This window comes from Sebastes umbrosus, chromosome 6 (assembly GCF_015220745.1).
Source record: "Sebastes umbrosus isolate fSebUmb1 chromosome 6, fSebUmb1.pri, whole genome shotgun sequence".
Lineage (NCBI taxonomy): Eukaryota > Metazoa > Chordata > Actinopteri > Perciformes > Sebastidae > Sebastes > Sebastes umbrosus.
This window is the reverse complement of record NC_051274.1, coordinates 12056903-12081536: the sequence shown is the minus strand read 5'-3', so window position 1 is coordinate 12081536 and position 24634 is coordinate 12056903. Positions and strand designations below refer to the sequence as shown.

At 38.5% G+C, this 24634-nt stretch overlaps 2 protein-coding genes across 2 annotated transcripts; both read left to right on the top strand.

Moving 5' to 3' along the window:
* The first annotated feature begins 3995 nt into the window (after positions 1-3995).
* ctdsp2 (CTD (carboxy-terminal domain, RNA polymerase II, polypeptide A) small phosphatase 2) lies at positions 3996-13478 on the top strand. Its single transcript, XM_037771816.1, has 7 exons — positions 3996-4689; positions 6982-7145; positions 8376-8477; positions 8879-8935; positions 9552-9644; positions 10640-10825; positions 11517-13478. Exons 1-7 carry the CDS (start codon positions 4629-4631, stop codon positions 11640-11642), a joined length of 789 nt encoding a protein of 262 aa, XP_037627744.1. The 5' UTR covers positions 3996-4628; the 3' UTR covers positions 11643-13478.
* A 1615-nt stretch (positions 13479-15093) lies between these two features.
* tegt (testis enhanced gene transcript (BAX inhibitor 1)) lies at positions 15094-23955 on the top strand. The gene is made up of 10 exons (XM_037771709.1): positions 15094-15260; positions 17228-17334; positions 17448-17556; positions 18517-18637; positions 18768-18816; positions 19004-19101; positions 20109-20188; positions 20286-20386; positions 20685-20760; positions 22999-23955. The coding sequence occupies exons 2-10, from the start codon at positions 17279-17281 to the stop codon at positions 23020-23022; spliced, it is 714 nt and encodes a 237-aa protein (XP_037627637.1). The 5' UTR covers positions 15094-15260; positions 17228-17278; the 3' UTR covers positions 23023-23955.
* The last annotated feature ends 679 nt before the right edge of the window (positions 23956-24634 follow it).

Below are 24634 nucleotides of genomic sequence, written 5' to 3'. Positions count from 1 at the left end.
TAAGACTTTTGTAAATTAAAATTAAGACCTTCTTATGCCCTCTGAGGAGGAAAAAAAGGAAACTGTTTAACTGTGCTTTTTAAGACTCTGTGCAGTTTCCCTTTGGACCATAGAGAGGCAGTGCAGGCCACCAAAGACACTCCTCAGATACAGTAAATGTCTCACCACCAGAGCTGAACAACATAACACAACACATTAAATGACACGGTGTGTTACATCACATTTTATGTGTTTTTAGAGCTGCACAGGAACGGCATTCTTGTATCAAGCAAATCAAATGAGTTGCAGTGATTTCACTGTAATATTCTTTGAGCTACATTCAGATGTGTTTGTCATGCCTGAGGTGGTGGTTATGTCTGACGAGTTGCAACTATTGTGTAACTGCAAGCAAGCACTGCTGGTTTCAGTGTTGCCTGAATTCCAAGTCCTGAAGTGCTCCAACGTTCGCAAGCCCGAGGAGAGGCGGACGGACAGGTTTTTCTTTGCATTGTGGCGGGGAACTTTTTTTTTTTTTTCCTGTCATGGAGGCAGAGTTATGTAAGAGGGGAGAGTCTTCCCACCGCCCCTCTCTGTTTTTGTTTTTCTCAATGAGCCAATGTCTCCCTGCCTAGGCCTCACAGCCTGTCCAGTAGGCCCCTTTCCTGGAAACATAGCCTAGCAGAGGCCACTCAGGGGCAGGCCTGCGAGGTGGGAGGGTAGGGGAGGAGAGGAGAGGAGGGAGGGAGAGGGAGGGTGGGAGCTTCCAGCAAATCACATGATGGTAGACCCTACAGTCCCAGCCCTACATGAGGCTCAGATGCTGCAAGCACATTTCAACAGCTAGTTTGTCATCAACATGGTTGGATGTAGCTAATGCATGGCAGAGTGCATGAGGCTGTAAGTAGACGCCGTGGATTCCCAGGTGTGAAATGTAGAAATAGAACCACAACCTCTGATGGATGGAGTGTGTGTGTATGTGTGGGGGTGTGTGTGGTTGTAAGAAGTTAATGTGATTTAAATTTTTTTTACCAATAATGTCAACATAGCCATAGCTTTTAGCCATGCAGTATAACTTGATGAACAGTTTTGTACAGAATATTTTTGAATCTTTTCTCATATATTTACAATTGATTTGGATTATTGTGCTATTTTAAGGGTGTTGTTTTTGTATATTTTGCTTTAATGTGTCGACATGTAACAGATTAACGGACTAAAGTCGTTGATTTATTTTTGCAAAAAGATATCCTTGATGTATTTGTTATAGCAGAAAGCCCCATGTTGTTTTATTATTGTGGCTTGCCAGAACTGACTAATTTAATGAAATGCAATTATAAAAAAAAATCATTAAATGCGTTATTGAATTGTATTCAAACAGTCCCACTGAACAAATACAATAAACCACAGCATGAAAATACAGGAATTGTATGATTATTTTAAAAATAATCACATTCGTTTGCACTTTATATATTTTCCTTTCACTCTGTGATTATGATGAATTTCAGGTTTGAAATGTGCCACACTTGTGATTTATTTCTCCTCTCACCTCCTGTTTGCTTGCATATTAACTGGTGAAAGATGGATGTAGCTTTAACTTGTACCTGATGTTTGAATTCACATGTTTTGGACAGCTTTTTTCCAGGGGTACAACATCTGCAGCAGTCTCAACACTAAGCTCAGTCTAGGGCCTCAAACGCCAGCTGACCCCCTTTACTCTTCCTCTCAGAGGAATGCAGAAGAAAAAGAGGGCAAGACGCACCAGTGATCAGGCAAAGATAATGAATTTCAAGTTGATTTAGTAAACAGTGGCATCAGCTGCAAACCGCATGACATTTTCCAGCTGTGCGGTCCATACTTATTTAGTATATATTTTTACACGGATCTGTCAGTGCTGCCCTAAAATGTCCGACACCAGGAATGCAAACAGCAGAGCCATTCTTGTTTATGTCTTGCATTGTGGCCACTGTGGGCACTGGCTGAGCTTGTGGTGTAATGGGTCCACATGTGTTTGCAATGGGGAGAGTGACTATTTCAACTGTGTAGATATTCCTTTATTAACAAGTTTATTTTATGGTTTCTCAATGTTTTCTTCAGCTAAACAGTTTTAAGGATGTATGCACGTTCTCTACATCAATTATATGTGTGTTTTATGTGCTTAAATATAGCAAATATTTGCTTTACGTCACAGGTGCTCACCTTGCATTACAGCAAGGGGATCACTGTGGTTTTACTCAGAGATTTCAGACGATAAGGAGGCGCTACAGAACCTCCATGCTGTAAATATAAATATCTGGGGAGCCACTGGTTGACCACATTGCCTACCATGATGTCAAACCCACTTCTATTTATGTGAAGGAGGTAAAACAAATGTTTTCTGTTTTAGTTTCACTCAGTATAATGAAAAATATTTATAAAATATACAGAATTTGTCTGCAGCTGACTACAACTTATTTTAATTAAAAACAATAGAAACAGCAACTGTTTATGTATTTTTTTCTAATTAATGACTGGATTTAGACATAAATAATGACTAATCTTAACAGGGTTGATTAAATATTACATTTGTCTCTATGTTTACATGGTGTAACCACCATGTAATGTTTATGATCAGCATTCTCATGGTAAAGTAACTGCATTTGAGCTTGTTGTTGCACAAGTGTTCGGTGATTGCAATAACACGGTGGTTCCCAGGAAAAGTCCCTCAGCAGTTTTTAAGCAAAAACAAGTTACAGTTTCATTTTACTATTGTGTCAGAAAAGGAAAGCAGAAGGAGAGAGAAAATGAAAGGAGCCAGGGTCAATGGTTTCACTCTGCCCTCTGTTACCCCCATAAATAATTACTGAGGGACATTTAGCATGTAGATCTGCATGGAGCTACAGCAAAACTCTTAAGATGGGGGGATATTCAATGCAGAGGAGGGGGTCCATCAGATGAATTAAAACTGGAAACATCTGCTAGGCTGTTACATGCATCATTCATACTGTATGTTTAGTGTTTTTGACTTAAAATGTCCTTTAAGCCTGTAAAAAATTACTGTTTTTGGTTTCCCTGCAAATCAGAGGTTGTGAAATCGCGATTTTACACGTTAAAACCGCGATTTTTATTGCTTGTAAGTTATCACAATTAGCAACTTCTGGGTAATAATAGCGTACAAAACTAAACATTAAAGGCAACGATTAACCTAAGTAGGCTACCTCCAACTCCTCTGATACATTTACTAAAGTTGAATAACAGTCTAAAAATCAAACTATAAAAAATGAATAAATAGCCTATATTTGTAGAATTAAAATATAAATAAATAAAGAAAACAACAGATTAAACAAATAAAAAAACAACAATTTAAGAGACATGCATACTTACACTCCCTGCATATACATATAAATGAACCATATGTTAATAATAATAGCCTACAAAACTAAACATTAAAGGCAACGATTAACCTAAGTACGCTACTTTTTTGGGGGAAATAATTGCATTATTTTATAATACCTCCAACTCCTCTGATACATTTATTAAAGTTGAATAACAGTTTAAAAATCAAACTATAAAAAAATTAATAAATAGCCTATATTTATAGAATTAAAATATACGATACGATACAACTTTATTGTCAGTTTGCGCTGAAATTCATTTTGCATCCATAGGCAGCTTAGTTTGATAAAAAGTACACATACGATAGACATACTTTTACCATAGACAGACAGACAAGTAATAAATATAAACAAATAAAAATAAAGAAAACAACAGATTAAACAAATTTAAAAAATAAATTTAAGACACATAATACATACTTCACTCCCTTCATAAATACATATAAATGAATAACATGTTAATGTAGTTGCATAAATGAACATTATTATTAAATCATATACAAACAATGTATCAATCTCATTCGAACGAGCAGCGCTGGAATGTATTCGGTGCGGCGCGTGCAGGACGGGGTGGAATGCTCTGACCACGCCCCCTCCTCCCGGGCAACCAATCAGAGAGCAGACACGGTTTCAAGGCGCCCGCGGAGCCCCGACCGTAGAAAAACAAAGCCCCGGATAACAACAAAACTCACATTTTTACATCTAACTGCACCCGGGAATCCGTTTTATTGAATCGAAACGGACCGTAGGGGTCGACTCCGGGTGTTTTTCGTCGCTCTTTATGTCATTTCGGGCGATGTTGTTTATCTGTAGTAAGGGGGGGGCTTGAAACCGCCATCCCTTGCCCCATTTCCTCGGTTGTTTTCCTTCTCTTCTCTTCTCTCGCCTGGATTCTCCATGTTGTTGCTGCAAGAGTGAAGACTTCAGCAGTAGAGAGGGGGGCTGCTCGCTGATATTACCCCTAATAGTAGTGGTAAACCCGAGCTGACAGACTCTCAAATAGCCTCCAAAACAACACAAGTGCCTTGCCCCCTCTACGGGCGGCGGAGCTCCGAGAGAAGAAGAAGAAGAAGAAGAAGCGGTGGTTAGAATAAAGAAACCCACTGGAACAAGATATATAAATCCTCCTACTCTCTCTTCATCGAGGATTGTTGTTACTGAGGCGGATGACAAGTTACCTCGGTAAATAATTGAGTCAACTTGTCAATAAAAGCCAATGAGGGATGCCCATCAGTGCTCGGGGACAGGATTTGAGGATTTTGAGGGCTCCGTGATTGTCAGATGGAAAGTTCTGTTATCACCCAAGTGCAGAAAGAAGACGTTCAAGTGTCACCGAAAACAGGTGAGATGGATTATTGTGTGTGTGCTTTTGAAATACTATCATACCTGCTTCCTTTGCTGTGGTATTATGTGAGTATTTTGTGATATTGAGAAAGAAAGCCTGTAGAGAGAAAGCCTGTAATGTAGTGCGCCCATTTGACAGTTTGAGCGCTGCGGACGCTGGTTGTTGAGCGCGGTCAAAGAGGCGCATTGCCTCCTTTTTTATATATTTATCAAACAAATCTTTAATATTTAGATGTAATCACCATTTAATACAGAGCCATAGAGTCTGAACGAATCATAATGTGCTTATTTACTGATACTATTTCAGCCCAGAAGCTGTTTTTCTTCCCCCTGCAGATCATAAACTGAATAAAAAATAAAATAGCATCTATTATGTAGCTTTAAGTTGCCCCTGAATATAAGGTCAAGTTTAAGTTCACAGACTCCATTACGCACTGGGTTTGCCAATGTTTTTTTTTTTTTTATCTCTTATTTTTGTGTGTAAATCTCTCTCTTCTAACACATGTGGTGTTGTGATTATGGCTGAGTTCTTCTCAGTGGTGGTTGGTTGGTGATCATGGGCCACACAGTTCTCCAAAAAAACACCAAGCTGCCATGTATTTATGTCGATCAGGTTCCAGCTTGTTTGGCACCATCCCATATCCTACTACTACCAGGTACAGCGTGAGGAGCTCGTCTGTCACCACAGGCAGCGCTATAGTACAGTGTAAGCCAAGCTGTTGGGTTCATTTATAAACTATGATGTTGTTCCTATATTTAAGAGGGAGGAGGGGGGGGGGGCATTAGCTTTAAAGACTGCTGCACTCTTCACACATTTGCTTGTATTTTACTAGACACACAAACAAGTGCAGTGTCTGTATTAAATCACAATACATATTACAGGCTGGTATAGGTGTATTAGGGGTCCAGAGTGGCTGCTGGTTAACAGGAGGAGTGTGTATAGAAATACCAGGTGCCGCGGTGTTGACAGCGGAATGCACAAACACACCCCTCTCTGCACACGCCCATTGTAGCACCGTTTCAAAGATATCGTTGTTTGCACGCCTTCCTCAGGCTTTAAAGAGGCTTTTGCTCATTGATTCTGGCTCACTACTTGGTTTATGACATCGTGCATATTGCATGATTGCAGATACTGGTTTAGAAAATAATGTGTATATTTTTATTTCCCGCATGTTTTTTTGTTAGATCTAAAGTGATATATATTGTCACTAATATAGATCTCTGGTTTAATCTGTCCATCCTTTCAAATGCAGGGGTTGGGGGGTGAGGAGGATATAATGTATGTGTTATGTCATACATGGCCAATGCTGCCTTCCTGTGGGAAATCAATAGGCTGCCTTACACAGATTCACATTAATCATGTGGATTATATTGAACTGGGATATCTGGATATTTGTGCAGGATTAATGAAGGACATCTGAGGAATGACCAAATCATGCTCCTTTGTCCTCTTAAACACGGTGTTGTGTAACATGGTCGTTGGCAGGTCTGCATTATGTCTTCAGAGCACTGAAACTGTAGATTATTAGGGATAAAAAAAAATGTGTTTCTCTCTCCACTTTTGAGTTGACTGTTTATCACCAGTTCCTCTTTCTAGTAGCGTATTTACTATGATGACTCTGGATTGATGGGTTATAAATTATGTTTGCAAGTCCTCACATGAAACACTCCGATGGGACCTTGCAGGAATGTTTTTCTCCCGTTCTTTCACTACATGGGTCTGGGACACTCATGGTTGCGGTGACTGATCAAAGACCTGCACAGGGCACTGAGGTGTGACTGCTTGTCCGGCTCACTGACTGACTGACTGACTGCTTGTCTGTCTGTTCTGGCTAGCTTCAGGCAGCCCTGAAAGGTCTTTGAGTTTAAAATGGTTGGAATGTTTTCTGTCTGTGTTTTCTGTTGAAGGTAGTGCTGAAAAGTGTGGGTTTTCCCGCCCTCTGTGATTATATAACATGTACCAGCCATTTCCAGCAGCAGCAGCAGAGGCAGGCGCATTAAAAACAGATTTCATGTGCGGGCTGTGCCATCCCTGTAGACAGATGGATGGTGCCCCTTAGGAACGGGAAAGCTTGTTCTACACGTTACAAGTGGCTCCTAATTAATTATACTGATTTTAATAATATTTTTCATCTATTTTCATGTAACAAGATTTGTTCTGTGTGTGGAAAAAACAACATTACGTGTATCTGACGTGTGATTCAAGGCCCCACTTAACATTTCCGTGTTGACAGCATGCGTTTACTTGGTTTCCTCATGAAAGTCTCCCTTTCTCTGTTTCCCTAAACAGGCCAGGTGAGCCGGTCTGCCCTGAAACAGCCTCGGAGTTGTAACATCTTCAAAGCACTCTTCTGTTGCCTCCAAGCTCAGGATGGCCCCAAACCACCAACACCAACACCACCACCTCTCCAGCAGGCCTTGCTGGAGTCACAGGAAAATGGGATGGTTGTCAAGGTAACACTATTCTCATTCCAGCAATGTTTCACATCACCGAAAACAATTCAAAGCTCTCAGTTCAGTCCTGCCTTTATTATTGTTTATTTAAGATTTCACTTCCTTGTCGCACCCACCCACACACCAACACACACACACACTGCTTGCCATAAAGGAGGAGGTGTTTGAATAGTTTGGCCATCTGTAGGAATAAACCAAACACCCTGTTGTAAAAATTTGCTTATTTTTGTCTTCAAGCATTATTCTTTACAACTGCAGCGCACACTAAAACCACTACTGCACCTGCTCTGAACATCTTGAAAGCTGACCGCAACTGTCTGCGGATACGGAATCACTTTGATGTTCACACTTGATCCTCCAAGGAAGATAAGGGCGACAGAGCGACTATCAATCCTTTAGGCGGAGAATGGTGTATTGTGTGCCCTGTAATTGCTGAGGTGGAGAAAAATAAAGCCCAGAGCGCCTGCTGCTGCACACGGCTGGCCACGCTGGTGAACGCTGTCAGCCTGATTAGAGCTTCAGTAACATGTTAAGGGGCATTTTAATGAGATGCCATGTTTGTTCACATTGAGGAGTGTCCTCCAGCGTCAGGGGCAAACAGGAAGCAGCGTCTGTAGGGCCTGGTTATTGTCTGGCACCGAAATGAAACCAAATTAAAACGTTGGCGCCAATGGGGTTTTTGTTTGCGTTTTTAGTTGGCGAAATAAGATTGCCGTTGCTCATTTATAGTATTTGTTCTCACTCTTAATTTGCCGTCCTTAACGGATAAGATATTTTCGTTATGTAATATATTAATAATTCATTTCAGATTGATTGTGCTCATAAAGAGCCTAGAATGAAATAAATTAATAAAGGGGGAAAATTGTATATCTAAAAATGAGATCATATCAAGCTAATGTGCGTTTGCCTTCCAGGGTAAGGCCTGTAGAGATGCTTTTGGGACGTATAATGAAAGACATAAATATGCTAATTGTACAGATATACAACATGGAAGCTGTTACAGTAAACAATGAGGCTCCCACCCTCATCCACACATACATGCAGCTCTAAAACTGAGTCTGATCTAATTTCCCAGAGGTAAAATGAAACAGCCAAGGTCTGATTTTCATATGAATCACTGTACTATCAGGACTAATCATGCTCTCTTAGGTGTAAACATGGCACAAGACAAATTATACAGGTGTGTGTGGGACAGTGGCATTAAAAACAAGTCTTTGTGTGTCTCCTTAGCAATATGAACCAAGCCTCCTGCCTGAGATGGAGGACCAGGACCAAGGGAAGATATGTGTGGTCATAGACCTGGACGAGACCCTGGTGCACAGCTCATTCAAGGTACTAAAGCAAAGAAATCCTTCACTTGGAGGATATTTTTCTTCATGTCCATGTTTAATATGTTTAGTATTGTTGTGCAGTTTGAGTGAAAGCCCCTTCTGATTCACCAGAAGTAACAAACATCATGTAAATGTTTATTTATTTTATACATAATGGCATCTTGTAGCAGTGGTACATTGGTCTGGTTCTGCTGTGGTTGTTTATTAATCCTTCTTCTCTAAATTCATCACATGTGCTTGAGGAACATCAAGTGAATTCTATTCTGTTTGTGTAGCTCTTCACTGTGATTTATGGCAGCGGTGTGTTCAGTTGTTATGTAATGCCATGCGAATGTACACACACAGCTCGGCTCATGTGAATGAGCATGCCAACCATCTCCCTCTGTGTTCTCCCCCCTCCAGCCTATTAGTAATGCAGACTTCATCGTGCCTGTGGAGATAGAGGGGACCACACACCAGGTAAAATGCTGTGTGTGAGTGTGTTTGCTGTGGAGGGGAGGGTGGGGGTGGGGGGGCTGTGTTTGTGTATGTATGTTGATGTGTTTGCAGTGGTTGCTGAGCTGAAAAGGGATGGGTCTTGTAACTGATCAGCCAGGTTTTGCTCTGACGGGCACACGGAGCCCTCTACTGGCCAGATGTTAAACAGGGAAACGCAAAGTGGAAGTGGATGCTTCAGCAGTAAAATGAGTCATTTCAACCCAGTCCATCTAAAATGTAATTAATAAGTGATGCAGAACATATTACTGCCTCTGTGAAGATGTTGGAAAAAGTGCTCAACTAGCACACTGTGTTGGACCATTCATTCAACTTGGGCTTCTTGCTATTGGACATGTGGAAATGTAATTAACTCAGAAATGTGATTCCCGGGACCCCATGCCACTGTGGGCCTCTGCCTGGTTCAAGTAATCCAGGATAGGCTGGTTAACACTAGCACGGCCTATTCTTGATTACTTGTTTCAGGAACTGGCCATTAGCAGCCAACGGACAGAAACGATAATGGTACAAATGTGACAAAAACACTTTTTAAATAGTCCTGTCGGTGTGACTGTTTCCTGATGGCCTGTTTGTTTTCCAGGTGTATGTACTGAAGAGGCCGTACGTAGACGAGTTCCTGCAGAGAATGGGAGAGCTGTTTGAATGTGTGCTGTTTACAGCCAGTCTCGCAAAGGTACTTTACATCAGATACTGACACAGATCCTAAAATAGATCTTTTTTTTTTATTCAGCACTGAGTATTTGCTGTTTGATGTCATGTCTGATCTATCAGAGGTTGTTCTGCTTTTTTCTTGCCTTTTAGTTCTCCTTTTACTGTGATAGCAGTTTCTTAACATGCTGTTAGTCACCTTAGTAGACACCCTGCTCACGTTTAAAGCTATAGCTTGTTTCTGTTTTCATCTGGAGCCGCTTGCATCAGCTCTTTTTAAGTTCTAACTTAGCCCAGTTGTAACGTAAGCAGAGATTTACGCTTAAATACATTAAAATGTGTTGCACCACACACACTATGTAGATAGCTGTTACTAAATACTTACACATACAAGCTGCTACATGTAAATGCTACCTGGATAACTGAACCAACCGACAAAGCTATTGTTAGCTCGCTAACATATGACCTGTTTAGATTGAAGATAAAGAGGCAATATTATATTGTCGACATACAGTATCTGACCTGGCACCTGATAAAATGCTTTTTAATAATGATGTAAACTAGGAAGATTTTAAATTACTTTTCATAAAAAAACATAACACAATATATCTCAGATTACTAAATGTTATACTATACTTCTACAATGCACGAATACTACTAACTTTGAGACACATATTAATCCAGTATATGTAAATTAATCAAAGTAAAGCCCCCTAAAAGTGTTATTTCATGTTACATCTTGTGGTGCTACAGTGACTTCCTTACGTATTTTTGGTGCAACCCACTTTAGTAAACCATCAGTTTGACTACTCAGTAGTTACTGAGAACTTAAAGATGACTTTACAACACAAACGTAGGAATCGGTTTACGAATAGCTGGTGCAACCTAATCCAGATGAGCATTTTTTGGGATGTGTGATGCTATTTCTTAGAATTAAATATCCATCATTAGCTGAAAGTGCTTCATTAGTCCAACCTGCTTTTCCCTCTCCTGCTCGCCACCTCCCCCGGCCTCCACCAGTATGCAGACCCAGTGACGGACCTGCTGGATCATTGTGGCGTATTCCGGACCCGGTTGTTCCGGGAATCTTGTGTATTCCACCAGGGCTGCTATGTCAAAGATTTGAGCCGCCTGGGCCGAGACCTCCACAAAACCCTCATCCTGGATAACTCTCCTGCCTCCTACATCTTCCACCCTAATAATGCTGTGAGTTTTCCTCTACTTCTATCAGCTATGATGTACCTCCTTGTGTTGGAAATAGCTCTCACAATTGTGATGAACATCATTCAAAAGATGTGGCACCTGCTTTTAGACCTCTGTCTCATCAAGCTCACAGAGGCCTGGGCAGGCACAAGAGTTGTTTTTAAAAAATGGTAGGGACACTGGGACCAAAAAAGTGTGCAAAAGATAACTTGTTTGTACTAAAGTCTAGATCTTATATTCCTAAATTTTTGACAATTTTTTCTCCAGACCTCAAGCTTGATGAGAATGAGGTCCGACAATATGCTCTTACAAAATGACAAATCCCACAAAATGAAAACAAAGTAGTTGGCTAAAATTAGAAGATTTAGTCCCCTGTGTTTTGAGAAATATTCAATGTTCAAAGTGTATTCTAATTTCATCATGATCATGGCTGCAACTAATGATTATTTTCATCATCGATAAATCTGCAGATTCCTTTTCGATTTATCGTTTTGTTTGTAATATGGTAGAAAATAATGAAAAATAGCCATTATAATGCCAGCAGATGTCTTGTTTTGTCCTTCCAACTGTCCAAAACCCCAAAGACATTCAGTTTGCTCTCATATATGACAAAGAAAAGCAGCTGTATTTGTTTTATATGTGATTATTTTATCTAAAAGCAAACAGTTTGTGAGTGACAGTTTGTTTCCGTCAGGTTCCTGTGGTGTCATGGTTTGACGATGTGGACGACGCTGAGCTGCTCAACCTTCTGCCTGTGTTCGAGGAACTTAGTCAAGCTGATAACGTTTACGACCAGCTGGACCAGCTTCGTGGACATTAAGCCCTCAATGGACCCGCTCCTCAGCTCCTGTTAAGAGCTCCAGCTTCACACTTCTTCAGCTACAATATACGTCGACAATAGATACTAGAGTTTTCAGACGTTGTTCTCCTTGCCTCTGCACAAAATCCTTCGTTTAGAAAATTGTATTAACATGAGGCTTAAGGAAATTCCAAGCCTGGAAAACACAATGCGTTCGGCTCAGCAGAAACTATAGATTGCAATCTGAGGCCTTTCTTCCGAACCTCAGTGCTGACATTATTGACAACCACTATTTGAAAGAGCGGGAAACAACAACCAAAGCAATCACCATCACAATCACTCCAGTTAGAATATTAAAGTGGTTCTTTTGCCAAAGCAGAAGCCTGCCTGCCCTGACTTGACTTTTGGACATTGTTTTTTTTTCATTCTTGTGCCTTTTAAGGAACAACAAAAACAAAAAAAACAACATCAGCTCTTTTTTGAAATTTCCACCAGATTTTATACATTTATTGATTTCTTTTTATAGGTTGTTTTATAAGGAAATCTATTTTTAAACAGTGAACATGGTTCCTCTATGCAACCCAGTTCTGTAATTACATGGACAGTACCTCCGAAGTAGCCAGTCAATAATTGCATTCAGCAGATGTAAACATTACTGTAGCCTTATTTACCTGTAAATGAGCGGCAAAACAAAAGTGTATTTTACTTATTTGTACTATAAGCATAATTTCTACAAACCACGCAAATATACATCATAGTGGTCGGATAGATATTTGATGTAAGTTAAATAAACAGGGTGAAATCTTGTCTTTGATGGTCCGTTGAAAGCAGACACACTGGAATATGTTGGCACATAGGACGACCGTAAATGCCACAGTTTTCAGTCAAGGTTTAATAATAATTCATTTGTTACAACGTTTTTCTTGTATTACTATGTGACAAACAACTTGCACTTGTTTTATATTGACAGTGCTGAAAGTAAAAACTGTGCCTTTGAAATTCGGACAGAGAATGGTGTTCTGCCTGAAAAGAGATTTGTAGGCCTACACACTCTGATGTGTCATGCTGAGCGTGAGAAAACACTGTCAAGAGCAAGTGTAATGCCATGTGGCTGTGGTACTTGCAGTGCAACACTTGAAAATATCAAATTTGATTTTTTTAGCATGTGTGAGCGTTTGTTTTCTATATTTATTGGCCAAAAATCTGTATTGTCCAGTACTTCTTACTGCTTAACATTTTGTATTGTAATCCACTTGCCTACTTTGAGGCTGGCCTTGTGTTTAACTGTTTTATCTGTGCCTAGATAACACATTTTGCTGTCAAAGATCATAAATAATTCAAAAACTTAAGCAGTTCAATCAAATAAAAAAAAAATAGATGTAAATCCAAAATTCAATCATACAAGAACACATTTTCTTTTTTCCATTTTTAATTCAGTACAACAGATATTTTGTGGGGTTATGTTTCCTGGGTAATATGGTTTTTCTATGATGTTTAAAGTCTGATGCAATTATTGCCTGCATGTTAACTAGTAAAAGATGACAATGAAATTGTACCAGTTGTGATGACCAAAAGTATTCGTTTAGACAGTCACAATTTGTCTTTGTGTATCAGAATAAATCAAACACTCATTTTGTCTATCCGATCTGACCAAAACTCTAAAAGACAAGGTGCTACCAGTTTTTATTTTTAAATAAAAATTGGTTATGTTATGCTGTCTTTGTGCATGTTTTTCTTGTCTGTGACACTAAAGAATACATCTCTTCATTGTCTGAAAGTATAAAATAACTTTCGCTGTATGTCCTCTCATACAAAGATTGAGTATCTTTTAAATCATTAAACCTTTTTGGTCTCAAATACATACTGTATTATCAAGTTCTACTCACATCTCTTGGTTACTACAGTTTAGAGAAAAAGTAGATTAAAAGTGTCATTTTTATTTTTATCCACTTCTTGCATACATGACCATATCCTAACTCTGGCCACTCTGAATATATTTTATATTTTAAACACGTACATTGGTGGAATTTACTCAAATACTGAGCTTCAGAACAATTGTGAAGTCCTTCCATTTTATGCTACTTTATACTTCTACAGACAGAACTGTTATACCTTTTTACTCCACTACATTTATCTGACAGCTATAGTTACTTCAAATTAAGATTTTAGATAAAAAGCCCAGGATGTGATATCCAACTCCTAATAAAGCAGTTTAATTAAATTATTCTGATTATTATATTTATAATTAAGTATGACAAGGACCATTGAGTATAATTATTTGACTTTTACTACATTTCGTTGTTGTTCTTTTGTACTAAATGACAGTTTGAGATGTGTGACCTTTACATATGATTGAGTATTTGCTAGTTTTACTAAAGAGAAATATCTGAATACTTCTTCCACCACACCACAGATACTAGTTCAACATACATTTATTTTTCATTATAAGTCTAAATAGAGATACGTGTATGTAAAATGTATAATTTAGTTTCAAATATTTTTATTGTGAAGCATCATTTTCAAAGATAACGTGGTATTGCCATGCTTCTCCATATAAACAAACGTATGCCAAAAGACATTACAAAACACAGAACACATTTAAAAATAAATAAATAAATAAAGTAAAACAATAGTAATCATTTATTTAAAACTAATAATAATAATCTTCACTATTATGTAGTCATATTATTTCTTTATATTAATCTTGTCTCTAGGTGGAGGCTTCAGATAAGCCCAGTGGTTTTTTTTTGCCTCTTCCTGCACTGTACATTATTCTTTTATTTTTTTTTTATGTTGTATAGTCTTAAATTGTGCAAAACAAATAAACAAAAACAGGATTAATATCAATACTACTACTACTACTACTACTATTAATAATAATAATAATAATAACACAAATAATACTACTCCCTGTATAACTTCACCTGCAAAACATTACTACATATCAAAGAAAAACACAAGACATCTACTCCTTAAAAATGTAGAATTTCAATAAAAGCATTCACAACATGTTGCATGCTGTTGCACCATGTTTGTCTTGATTGCTCAACATTCACACTCCTTTACACTCCTACGGATATTCTTAGATTACGGTATGGTAGAGACAGCCTAGTCTCTGTTTCATAGCGTTTAATAAACGTATGGTCGAGACTTCAAATGTTAAGGCTGCTATAAAACACATGTAGATGGTTGTTACATGTCTCTGCATGGATGCACTGAAAGAAGAAGTGTCTCTGCTCTGGAATGGTGCAGCTACATTTATGAGTCGGCCATTTTAGGTGTACCCGGGGACATTACTCGGTGACACCACCCGGAAGTACCTTTTTCATATAAAGGATTCTTGACAACGTAAAGATAACAAGAAATTGTGGTTCAACGTTCAGTAATTATAAAATAGACTACTTGTTTAATTATGTCCATTAGCGAAGTGGAAAAACCACCGTGTTTTACATAATGAGAGTAAGGACTACAACCATGGATGTATTAAAAGAACTACAACTCTCTCTGGGCGTTACCATGGTGACGTCATCCGGCGACTGACACGTAGTGTTTTGTAAAAAAAAAAAAAAAAAAAAGACAGAAAGTAAAGCAGGAAGAAGAAAGGCTGCCAAACAGTAGTTAGCTCGTAGCTGATGAGAGGTAAGCGCTACCATAACGTTAACTGTCACATTGATGGCGTTATGTTGCTGAGGAATGGACGAGACGTCGAGTTGTGTTGATTAAACGAGCTAAACGTTAGCCTAGTTAGCTTAGGTAGCTTAGCTAGCCTAGCTGGTCGGTGTTTAACTAACGTTAGCTACCTAGCAACGTTAGCTACCTAGCAACGTTAGCTGTTAACATGATAGTCTCATGCGTCAAAGAATAGTTGTTGGCAGTTGTTCGACTGCCCTATTTGTAACAGCGTGTTCATTTAAAGGAGTTGTTTTTTGCTTGTGTTGCCAGTTCAGTGGATATATATCGTTTACAGGGATTTACAGCATGTTTGTAGGAAGCTTGTTAGCTTACTAAGCTCTAAATGCTAACCAGTTACCGTTAACCTGTTGTGCAATTTAAACGTCGCAAATCATCATACGACTAAACTGCGCACTTTGATCTGCGGCATGAGATAGTACCATCTATCAGGACCATACATACCATATTATAGTGGTGAAGCAGTATTCAGATCATTTAAACTACACTGTTTACATAGAAATAGCGATGAACTTTACCAAAATACTTTTTTTATACTTTATTTCCCCCTTTTTTTCAAGGCTGTTTTCATATATGCAATCCACTGTTCGTTATTACAACAGTTTATTAACCAACTTTTAAGTAGATGAGCTTTACAGACAAACCCATCAAGTACACCAGAGAAAACAAGCTCAACATTCAAAACCGAAACAAAACCAAGAAAAGAAATAACAATAATAATAATGACAAAAAGAAAGAATAGAGTTAAAAAAAACAAAAAAAAAACAATAATAATACAAAAATACGAGAGTAATAATAAATTAAATCAACAAATAAGTTAATAGAAAATAAAAGGGGGGTAGCACAGATATATAGTAATATAATTTACATGGGCACACACATGCATCCTCCTTTACCTCAGGTCACCTCCATGCGTGTTAACCCATGTAACTATATTTTTCCTTCTGCTAGACTCCATCTCTTCTCAACATTACCAAAATACTAATACATGTTGCTTAAGTTAAGTAAAAGTACAAATATAGTAACTATAAGAACAAATCATGTCATGTTATTAGATTATTGGATCATTTATATTGATGTTATACTGTCGAGTTGTTTAATCCACCATATTTTACTAACTGATTATGTGTTTTGTTTGTAAAATCTTAATATTAAAAGTAGCTAAGTCTGTTAATTAAATGTGGTGTAGCACAAAATACAAATACTCAAGTAAAGTACTTTTTTTATTTTTTTTATTTAACCTTTATTTAACCAGGTAGTACTCATTGAGATTAAGAATCTCTTTTGCAAGAGACACCTGGCCAAGACAGCAGCATTTAAGCATACATTATAGTTTCAGACGCCACAACTTTAAACATGTGCAAAATAAATACATAGCATAATATCATACAAAACACATAAAAAATCAAGTGTTGGAAGCCAACGTTAAAGTGAAAATATTCAGAAACAGACAGCTCCCGATTGACTCTGCTTCTAGGTCTTTCATTAATGTTTTGAAATTCATCAAACGTAATCAGATTTCTCAGTTTCAACCTAGCTTGCAGTGTATTCCAGGAAAAGGGAGCGGAGTAGCTAAAGGCCATCTTACCTAGTTCTTAGGTACAGATAATAAGTACAGATCAGACGAGTGTAGGCTATAGCTGCCAGTGTTGCGTGATTTGAGAGTGCACAGATAGGAGGGGAGTATACCAAGAATGGACTTATAAATAAATGTGAGCCAATGTTTGTATACATTTTGGCTATACAAAATTGTATCTGAGTAAATGTAATTAGTTGTCTCCAGTACTGATCATTAACAAATGGTTGTACCTGTGCTACCTTTTAAATACTGCAGTTATAGTTTTAAAATAATTTTGATTCTGACCATTAAAGCAGAAGTGAAGTGTAGGCCTAATCCTCTGCGTTTCTGTTCACAGGAGAGTTTGTCTGTTCAAGAATTTCTCAAGATCTCGATCCTTGGTTCCATCATGAACGTGTTTGACCGCAACATCAACTTTGACTCCCTCCTCAAGTTCTCCCAAATGTGCGTAAGCTTGCAGAAGATTGCTATCTCAGTCACATACTTTGTCCACCATAACTCAAGTGTCCACTGCCCAGCCTTGTTCATTGTTATCTTTTTTTAAATTTTTTTTGCAGATCTCATTCCACCCAGGTGCACTTGAAGAATGTGTACTCCAGCCTGGCAGTTTGTATGTTTGTGGCTGCAGCTGGCTCCTACGTCCATGTCGTCACACGCCTCTTTCAGGTAATACTAACAAGATACAACAGAGTCTACCTGTCCAGGTCGATCCTGTATTTCAATGCAAATGGTGCCTTAAGCAAAGCACCGAAAGGAATACTTTATCCTACCTAATCTAACCAAATTTTTGCATTACGTTTTAGTTACCTGGTGCTTGCAAAAATTTACTGTAGATAAATCTATGTTTTTTAAGATTTTAGCAGAAGTGGTCTTTATCTTTGGTGCGAACCGCCTCCCCTATAAAACACTGAGGGGAAACCCTGAAGTCAGTGTTGTTTGTGAAGTTTACAGTGAGCATTATCATCACAGCCACTTTATTTATTTACCTCTATCCATGTTTCATGTGACAACAGCATATGCGCTGGTAGAAGAAAGTGAAACTGAGCTAAACAGACTGTGTGTGTCATCGTTGCTACCAGCATTCCCCCGTTGTTATTTAAGGATTTAAAGTTTTAGAAGATACTGAATGTATGATGGATAAAATACCGATGGTAAAATTTCTTTTTTCTTGGTCTCAACGTGGGAAAAATATTGGGCCTAGCCAAAAAAGATCATCATATTTGGAAAACCTGTAATTTGAATCAGAATCACCATAAGATTTTAAGATAAGACAGACTTAAGACATATTCTCTAGAGGTCAACCCACCAATTGTACACTGGACGTCGAAAGATAAGATTCGCAACAAAAGCATTTATCTAACAAGTTTTAAAATTTTGTTGTGTTTAATACATTAGATTGGACGGACGCCATGAGATGTTAAGATAAGACAGAACTTTATTTGTCTGAAAGGACTTTTTCTGTCTTATATTTATCTTATGGTGATTCTGTAGCTTCAGCAATATTCATCCAGCTGCTGTGAGAAATGGACACTGCACTTCCTTTAAAAGGAAAGGAGAAACCTGAGAGGTCAGTATCATAGTCACAATGTTTCCTGCCCCATCTTAACCTTGTGCCCTTCTTCTCAGGGAGGTTTGCTGTCTGTGCTCGGCTCCCTGGGGATGATGTTTTGGCTCGCCATGACGCCACACAACTCTGAGACAGAGAAGAAGAGACTGACAATCCTCGCAGGATTTGCCTTCCTCACAGGTAAAGTAATGATATTGCGGGCAGGTTAAAGTCAAAATTGTCACTTTGCATGTGAACCGACCTGTCGTGGTTAATTTGCAGTCATGTAAGAGTCTATGAGCAGTCTTTGCCTTCCTCTATCCCTCCCCAGGTGTTGGCCTTGGCCCCACACTGGACTTTGTCATCGCTGTCAATCCGAGGTATGTGAAAAGTTAACTCAGTGTTTAACACCTGCACATAAGCGGGTGGCAGCTAGCTGACTAAAAAGTTAAACATTATAAAACTGAACAGCAATGAGAAGAGTATTGAATAATGATTGGTAGACATCTGTGAATCTGTACACATCTAATTGAATGTGTGTTTTTTTTCTGGTTTGATTCTCCTCAGCATCATCGTGACGGCTTTCATGGGAACCTCTGTGATTTTCATTTGCTTCACTCTCAGCGCTCTCTATGCCAAACGCAGGAGCTACCTGTTCCTTGGAGGTAAAGGCGGTTAATTAATGTTGTGACCCATTACACTTTATACTTCTCTTCTCAACCATTTACAACAAGACTTTAAAGTACACCAATTTTTTGGCCATTATGCAGAATTTCTCTTGGTTTACTTGACCGATCCTAAGTCTCACTTCCCTTAGTTACTGTTGCTAGCTCGGACAAGCTTGACAAAAAGAAAAATGGAGCTGCAGTTTCGTTTAGCTGGGTGCTGCAATGTGTATTATTATTAGATAGTTTCTGGGCGCCAGGCAATATAGCTTCTAGAAGCCGACAGCAAGGACTACAGTATGCGATGGAAGGATATAGTCACGATCATAAACTTTACTCGGGTAACTTTTCCTGTTTAGATGCTAGACGATGTGTATATCAAAATAAATAACACCAAAAGTTACTTTGGGGCGGCACGAACCAGAAACACTTTCAGCTCAGAAATCCAGCGGGGGCCTCCAGCAGCGACCTGCATTCGGAGCTCTAGCGGGAGGTGGAGGGCACTGCACCACGGCAGCAGCGGCTTCTCCTCCAGCCAGGAGCAGAGCTTCGCCTCGCTGCTCTGCCGGTCCCCTCTGGGAGCCAACATCGGCACCACGCTGCTGGAAGCCAAGGTCGTATTGCTGGGCCCACTGGTGGGAAGGGAGGCACGGGAGAATCATAACCAGGACAGCGCCGGGTAGACTGTCCGACCCTGCCTACTACAGGGACTCTGGTGCTCGGAAACACGACCGCTTTTGTCCACAGGGACCGCCAAAATCAACACAAAATGAAAGTTCTTCGTAACTATGTATAAGGTAATGCGTCCGATTTGTCTTGCATAGTTATGTTACCTTTGAACAGACGTAGCATATCGAAGTATATGCGAAAAGGAAAAGTTGACCGTGGTTTTGCCGGGTTCCAAGCTTGCTCAACTGTTATTGGAGCACAGAATGAAAAGGGGCGGGACTTAGGAAGGGTCAATTAACCCATACGTGCCGTTTCCCTTAACTGATTATTCTTTTCAGGCACACTGATGTCTGGCCTTTCCCTCCTGTTCCTGATGTCTGTGATGAACATGTTCTTTGGATCTGTGATGCTGTTTAAGGTAGCTGAACCAAGTGGCACCATTCCTCACTAAACGTTTGATCAGCTGTGTGTCATAATGTTTCGACGTAAATCACATTTATCATCTTTTGTGACAGGCACACATGTACCTCGGGCTGCTCATCATGTGCGGCTTCGTCCTGTTTGACACTCAGCTCATTATTGAGAAAGCAGAGAACGGAGACAAGGACTACATCTGGTGAGGACTTGCATTCTTGTATTCCCTTATGTGTTGGCTCACACCAACAACCATAATAACCAAATACCATGCAAATACATCATCTCATAGTGAGGTGTACAACTTGGCATCAGTTCCTGAAAAAAAAAAAAAAATGACCGGTTCAAATAAGTTTGTCTTTATTCAGAGGTGCAACATGGACAACAGATGGACTTTTTTTTTTTTGAGTTATTGAATCATGTATGGTGATGTTTTTAGTTTTTCCGAAAAGCATATGTAACGATTCTGAAACAAACTTGATATACTTTGTTTTTTTAAGGCACTGTGTGGATCTGTTCCTTGATTTCATCACCATCTTCAGGAAACTGATGGTCATCCTCGCCATGAACGACAAGGTACAGAGTACAATCCTTAAAAGTTAATGGATAAAGGGCCATCCACCCCAAGAACGATAACTACAAATTTGTTGTTCTAACTCGAGTGGATGACTGAGTTCACACCACAACAATAACGACGACAGTGGCGAGCAATATCGTTGGGATCACTTTCAGAGCAATTTGATGAACAATAGAAACACGGAGCCAATCAAAATGCATCCAAATTTATTATAATGTCTCGCCTCCTTATGATCAATAATCAATTAATAATCTGAGCCGGATTATCCATATATTGCATTAGAGTGCCAGGGGGAACCAGCCAATTTGCAGAGCTGGGACGCGCCAACATGAAAAACATGAAAAACGTAAATAGTTTTCGTGGTCAGAAACGGCAGATACAACATTCCTAAGCACTTGATTTAGCTTTTGTTTATCTTGTTCTTATTAATGAGAATAAGAATAAGAAAACAGTTGAAAAGTAGTTTCTGCTGTGGATCTTTCAGCACCATGGAGGCAAGAAAAGGGAGGGAGAGAGAGAGAGATACTGTTGATTTCAATAAGTAGCCTACTCTCTATTGCTGATAGAAAATAGTTTCAAAGACCATTTTACTTTTGTGTAGAACAAATACACCTTCGTACTCCTGAGTGCTACGGTTCATACGTTCTGTCGTTTCTGACCAGGAACTGATGATTATCGCCTCTTTGTGATCATTATATAAACAGCTAGCCATTTACATGTAGGTCATTTGAATGTGTATAAATAGACCCTACGTGTTTTTTTTAAACGTAATTTGAACCTTTCTGAGGTGACAGTGCCCGAAAGAGGTGGACAGCTGGAGCGCGTAGTGCATGCTTCGTGCCACTGTTTACAAAACGTTATCGTTCATCAGTGTGGATGCTCACATTGTATATCTTTACATTTTATAGTTATTGCTCTTGGTGTGGACCCTTTAGTCTGTCTCAACAAAAAGCAGTATATTTTCTTATTTAGCTGTAGTAGAATCTAGCCATGCAGATACTTTTGGTTTTATTTTCTGAGGTTTTGAGGTATGTGAGACTTCTGCCACCACAATGCAAGGGATGTTAGGGGAATTTAGTTTGTGGTGCACAAAACAATGAGAAAGCAAATGACATTTAAATAACTCAGCGACAACATATCTTAAAACCTTGTTCAGGTTTCTGGACATCTGTGAGATTTTTTCATTGGACCTACATTTTTACCAAAGAAAGGGTTTCTCATGAAAACTGGTTACTTAATAATTCTGTAGTTAATCTATAGCAATGGTCATATTTAGTTTATTATACATTTTGTATGTAAAATGTTAATGTGTAAAGTAACTACAGCTGTCAACTAAATGTCATGGAATAGAAGTATTAAAGGGGAACTCTTATTTTACACATTGCGTGTTTACCAGTGGTGAAAAGTAACTAAGTACATTTACTCAAATACTTTTCTGAGGTTGTTCTTTACTTGATTATTTATGGTGCTTTATATTTCAATTCTACTACATTTTAGAGGGAAATATTGTACTTTTTACTTCACTACATTTTGTAGACCGCTTTAGCTGCCATTTACTTTTCAGATTTAGATTTATTTGTGACCTCTTACAAATAGCAGTGTCTAGCTGGAACCTCTTCTCATGTTTCAGATGTTTATGAGGCGTTAGCAGTTCTACCAAAAACACATTTCCCCTCTAAACTTGTCAAATGGTTTCATTTAAATGATTGTTTTTAGTCCAAAGTTAGTTATCCAATATTTCACAAAAAAAAACAAATTTTAAAAAGTCCAAAAAAATGTATATATATTTGTGTAGGAGAATATCGTTTTTTCTTCTTTCCTCGCCCATTAATCCTCTCACAATCCCTCACATTCATCTCGTGACCCTCTGAAGGGTGTCTGACCCCGAGGTTGAGAACCACTGAATTAAACTACTTGACTCTATATAAAGTAGATTAACCAGTAAACAACAGTAAAATGCTGATTACACATTGATGCATCAGTATTAACAATCAAATAGTGTTGGATATGAGAAATTGAGTAGTACTTTTACTTTTGATACTTTAAGTACGATCAGCTGATAATGCTACAGTACTTTTACTTTCAGTTTCCAAACTATCAGAGCACACTCTTTAACCACATCTATCTGCATGGCTCGATACCACTTGAGTAAAGTTTTTGTTTTGTTTTCATAACGTTTAATTTCTAAGAGTAATGTGGTCGTGTCTTATAACGCTGATCGTTTGTCCCTTTTTCAGGAGAAGAAGAAGGAAAAGAAGTAAAGAACATTTGGAAATTAAAAACAATTTGTCAGAAGAGGCACAATTTGCAACGCACTTGGTGCTTTTCACTTTCTGTCTTCATTTATTGAATTAACTCCTCTGTGGTCTTATATTATTGAAATTTTTCTTTGATTTATTTTTCAAACTTACAACAAGGGTTGAATGTAAGTTTCTGGTAAACTAATGCTAGTCCCCAACATGGCTGTGAATGGAGAATTAGACTAATGCTGCAGTGAACATGCTTGGCCTGTAGAGGGGAGCGTTGCCCTATGAAGGCTCCCAGAAGCTTGGCAGCACTCAATGAAGATACTCGTTATTTAGTGCCATAAATAAATGACATGATAGGCTCCTTTTTAGTGGGTCTTGTGAGCTTCTGAGGCTGATCATTGTTTTATTTGAAGTTATGTAATTACAGTTGTTGATTTGCTTATTTATAGTTTTCCTCCTTTCTCTTTAGTGGAGTGTCACAAGATATGGTGTCCCATGATTTTGACAACAGATTCCCCCCTTTGAGAAATTTCCCTGTAATTGTTTTAGTTCCCACAAATTTTGTTTTGTGACCAACATTTTGAGTAAAAATGGTGAAGCCTGGTAACACTGACCCAAACCCCGAAAGCCTGTCGGAGTCATGATGATCCACACTAACTCATTCAGACGGACTTTTGGGATTTTGGATGTTGGCAGGTGGAGGAAGACGAGTCGGTGCCATCTGTCTTTCCATCTTGGAAAAGCAGGCGAGTTCTTCAGACTTCTCCCAGTGTAAATTTCTCTAAATATCTGTTGTCTAGAAATTAGTTTGCCAAATGATGTGACGTTAACCTTTACGATCTTTTGGAAGTGTATACTGTGAAGAATTTATTTTATGGATGTAAAATTTAAACTAATAATTTGATACATTTGCTCAAATAAATGTGTTGAACGTATTGAAACAAAGTGATCTTTGCCCGTTTTCAATCTGGCTACTTTAAAATTCTCCCTGCATATTTTTTTTTGTTGCTGCTGTTAACAGTGGTGGAAGAAATATTCAGATCCTTTTAAATAAGTAAAAGTAGTAATACCTATATAAAAAAAAAAAAAAAAAAAATACTCTTATGTACTGTAAGTAATAGTTATGCATTTAAAATGTTAAGGCCTAAAACGACAAGTTATCAATTAGCCGATTGAATAAATAATCTGCAACTGTTTATCGTTAGTTTACCAAGTACTTTTTTAAAAACAAAAATGCCAAATATTTGCTGCTTTTTTTTGTCATATTGTAAATTTAATATATTTAGGTTTTGGACTTTTGGTGAGACAAAACAAGCAATTTGATGAAGTCAACTTTGGCACTGAGAATCTACCACAATGATCATATTTTATAAGTTTATTATATATTTTGTATGTAAAATCCTGTGTGCAAAGTAACTACAGCTGTCAACTAAATGTAGTGAACCAGAAGTCTCCCTCTGTGCTTCTCCATGTTTGTTGACATAGCCGGGCATGCCTTTTAGTGCATGTGAGCGTGCCCCATTGGCTAGCTCATGGCCACCACTCTGCACTGCTCTCTTGTGGCGGCTACAACTGATAACACCATCCCGACCCACGGCTGTTTGGAACTCATTTAGCGCATTTA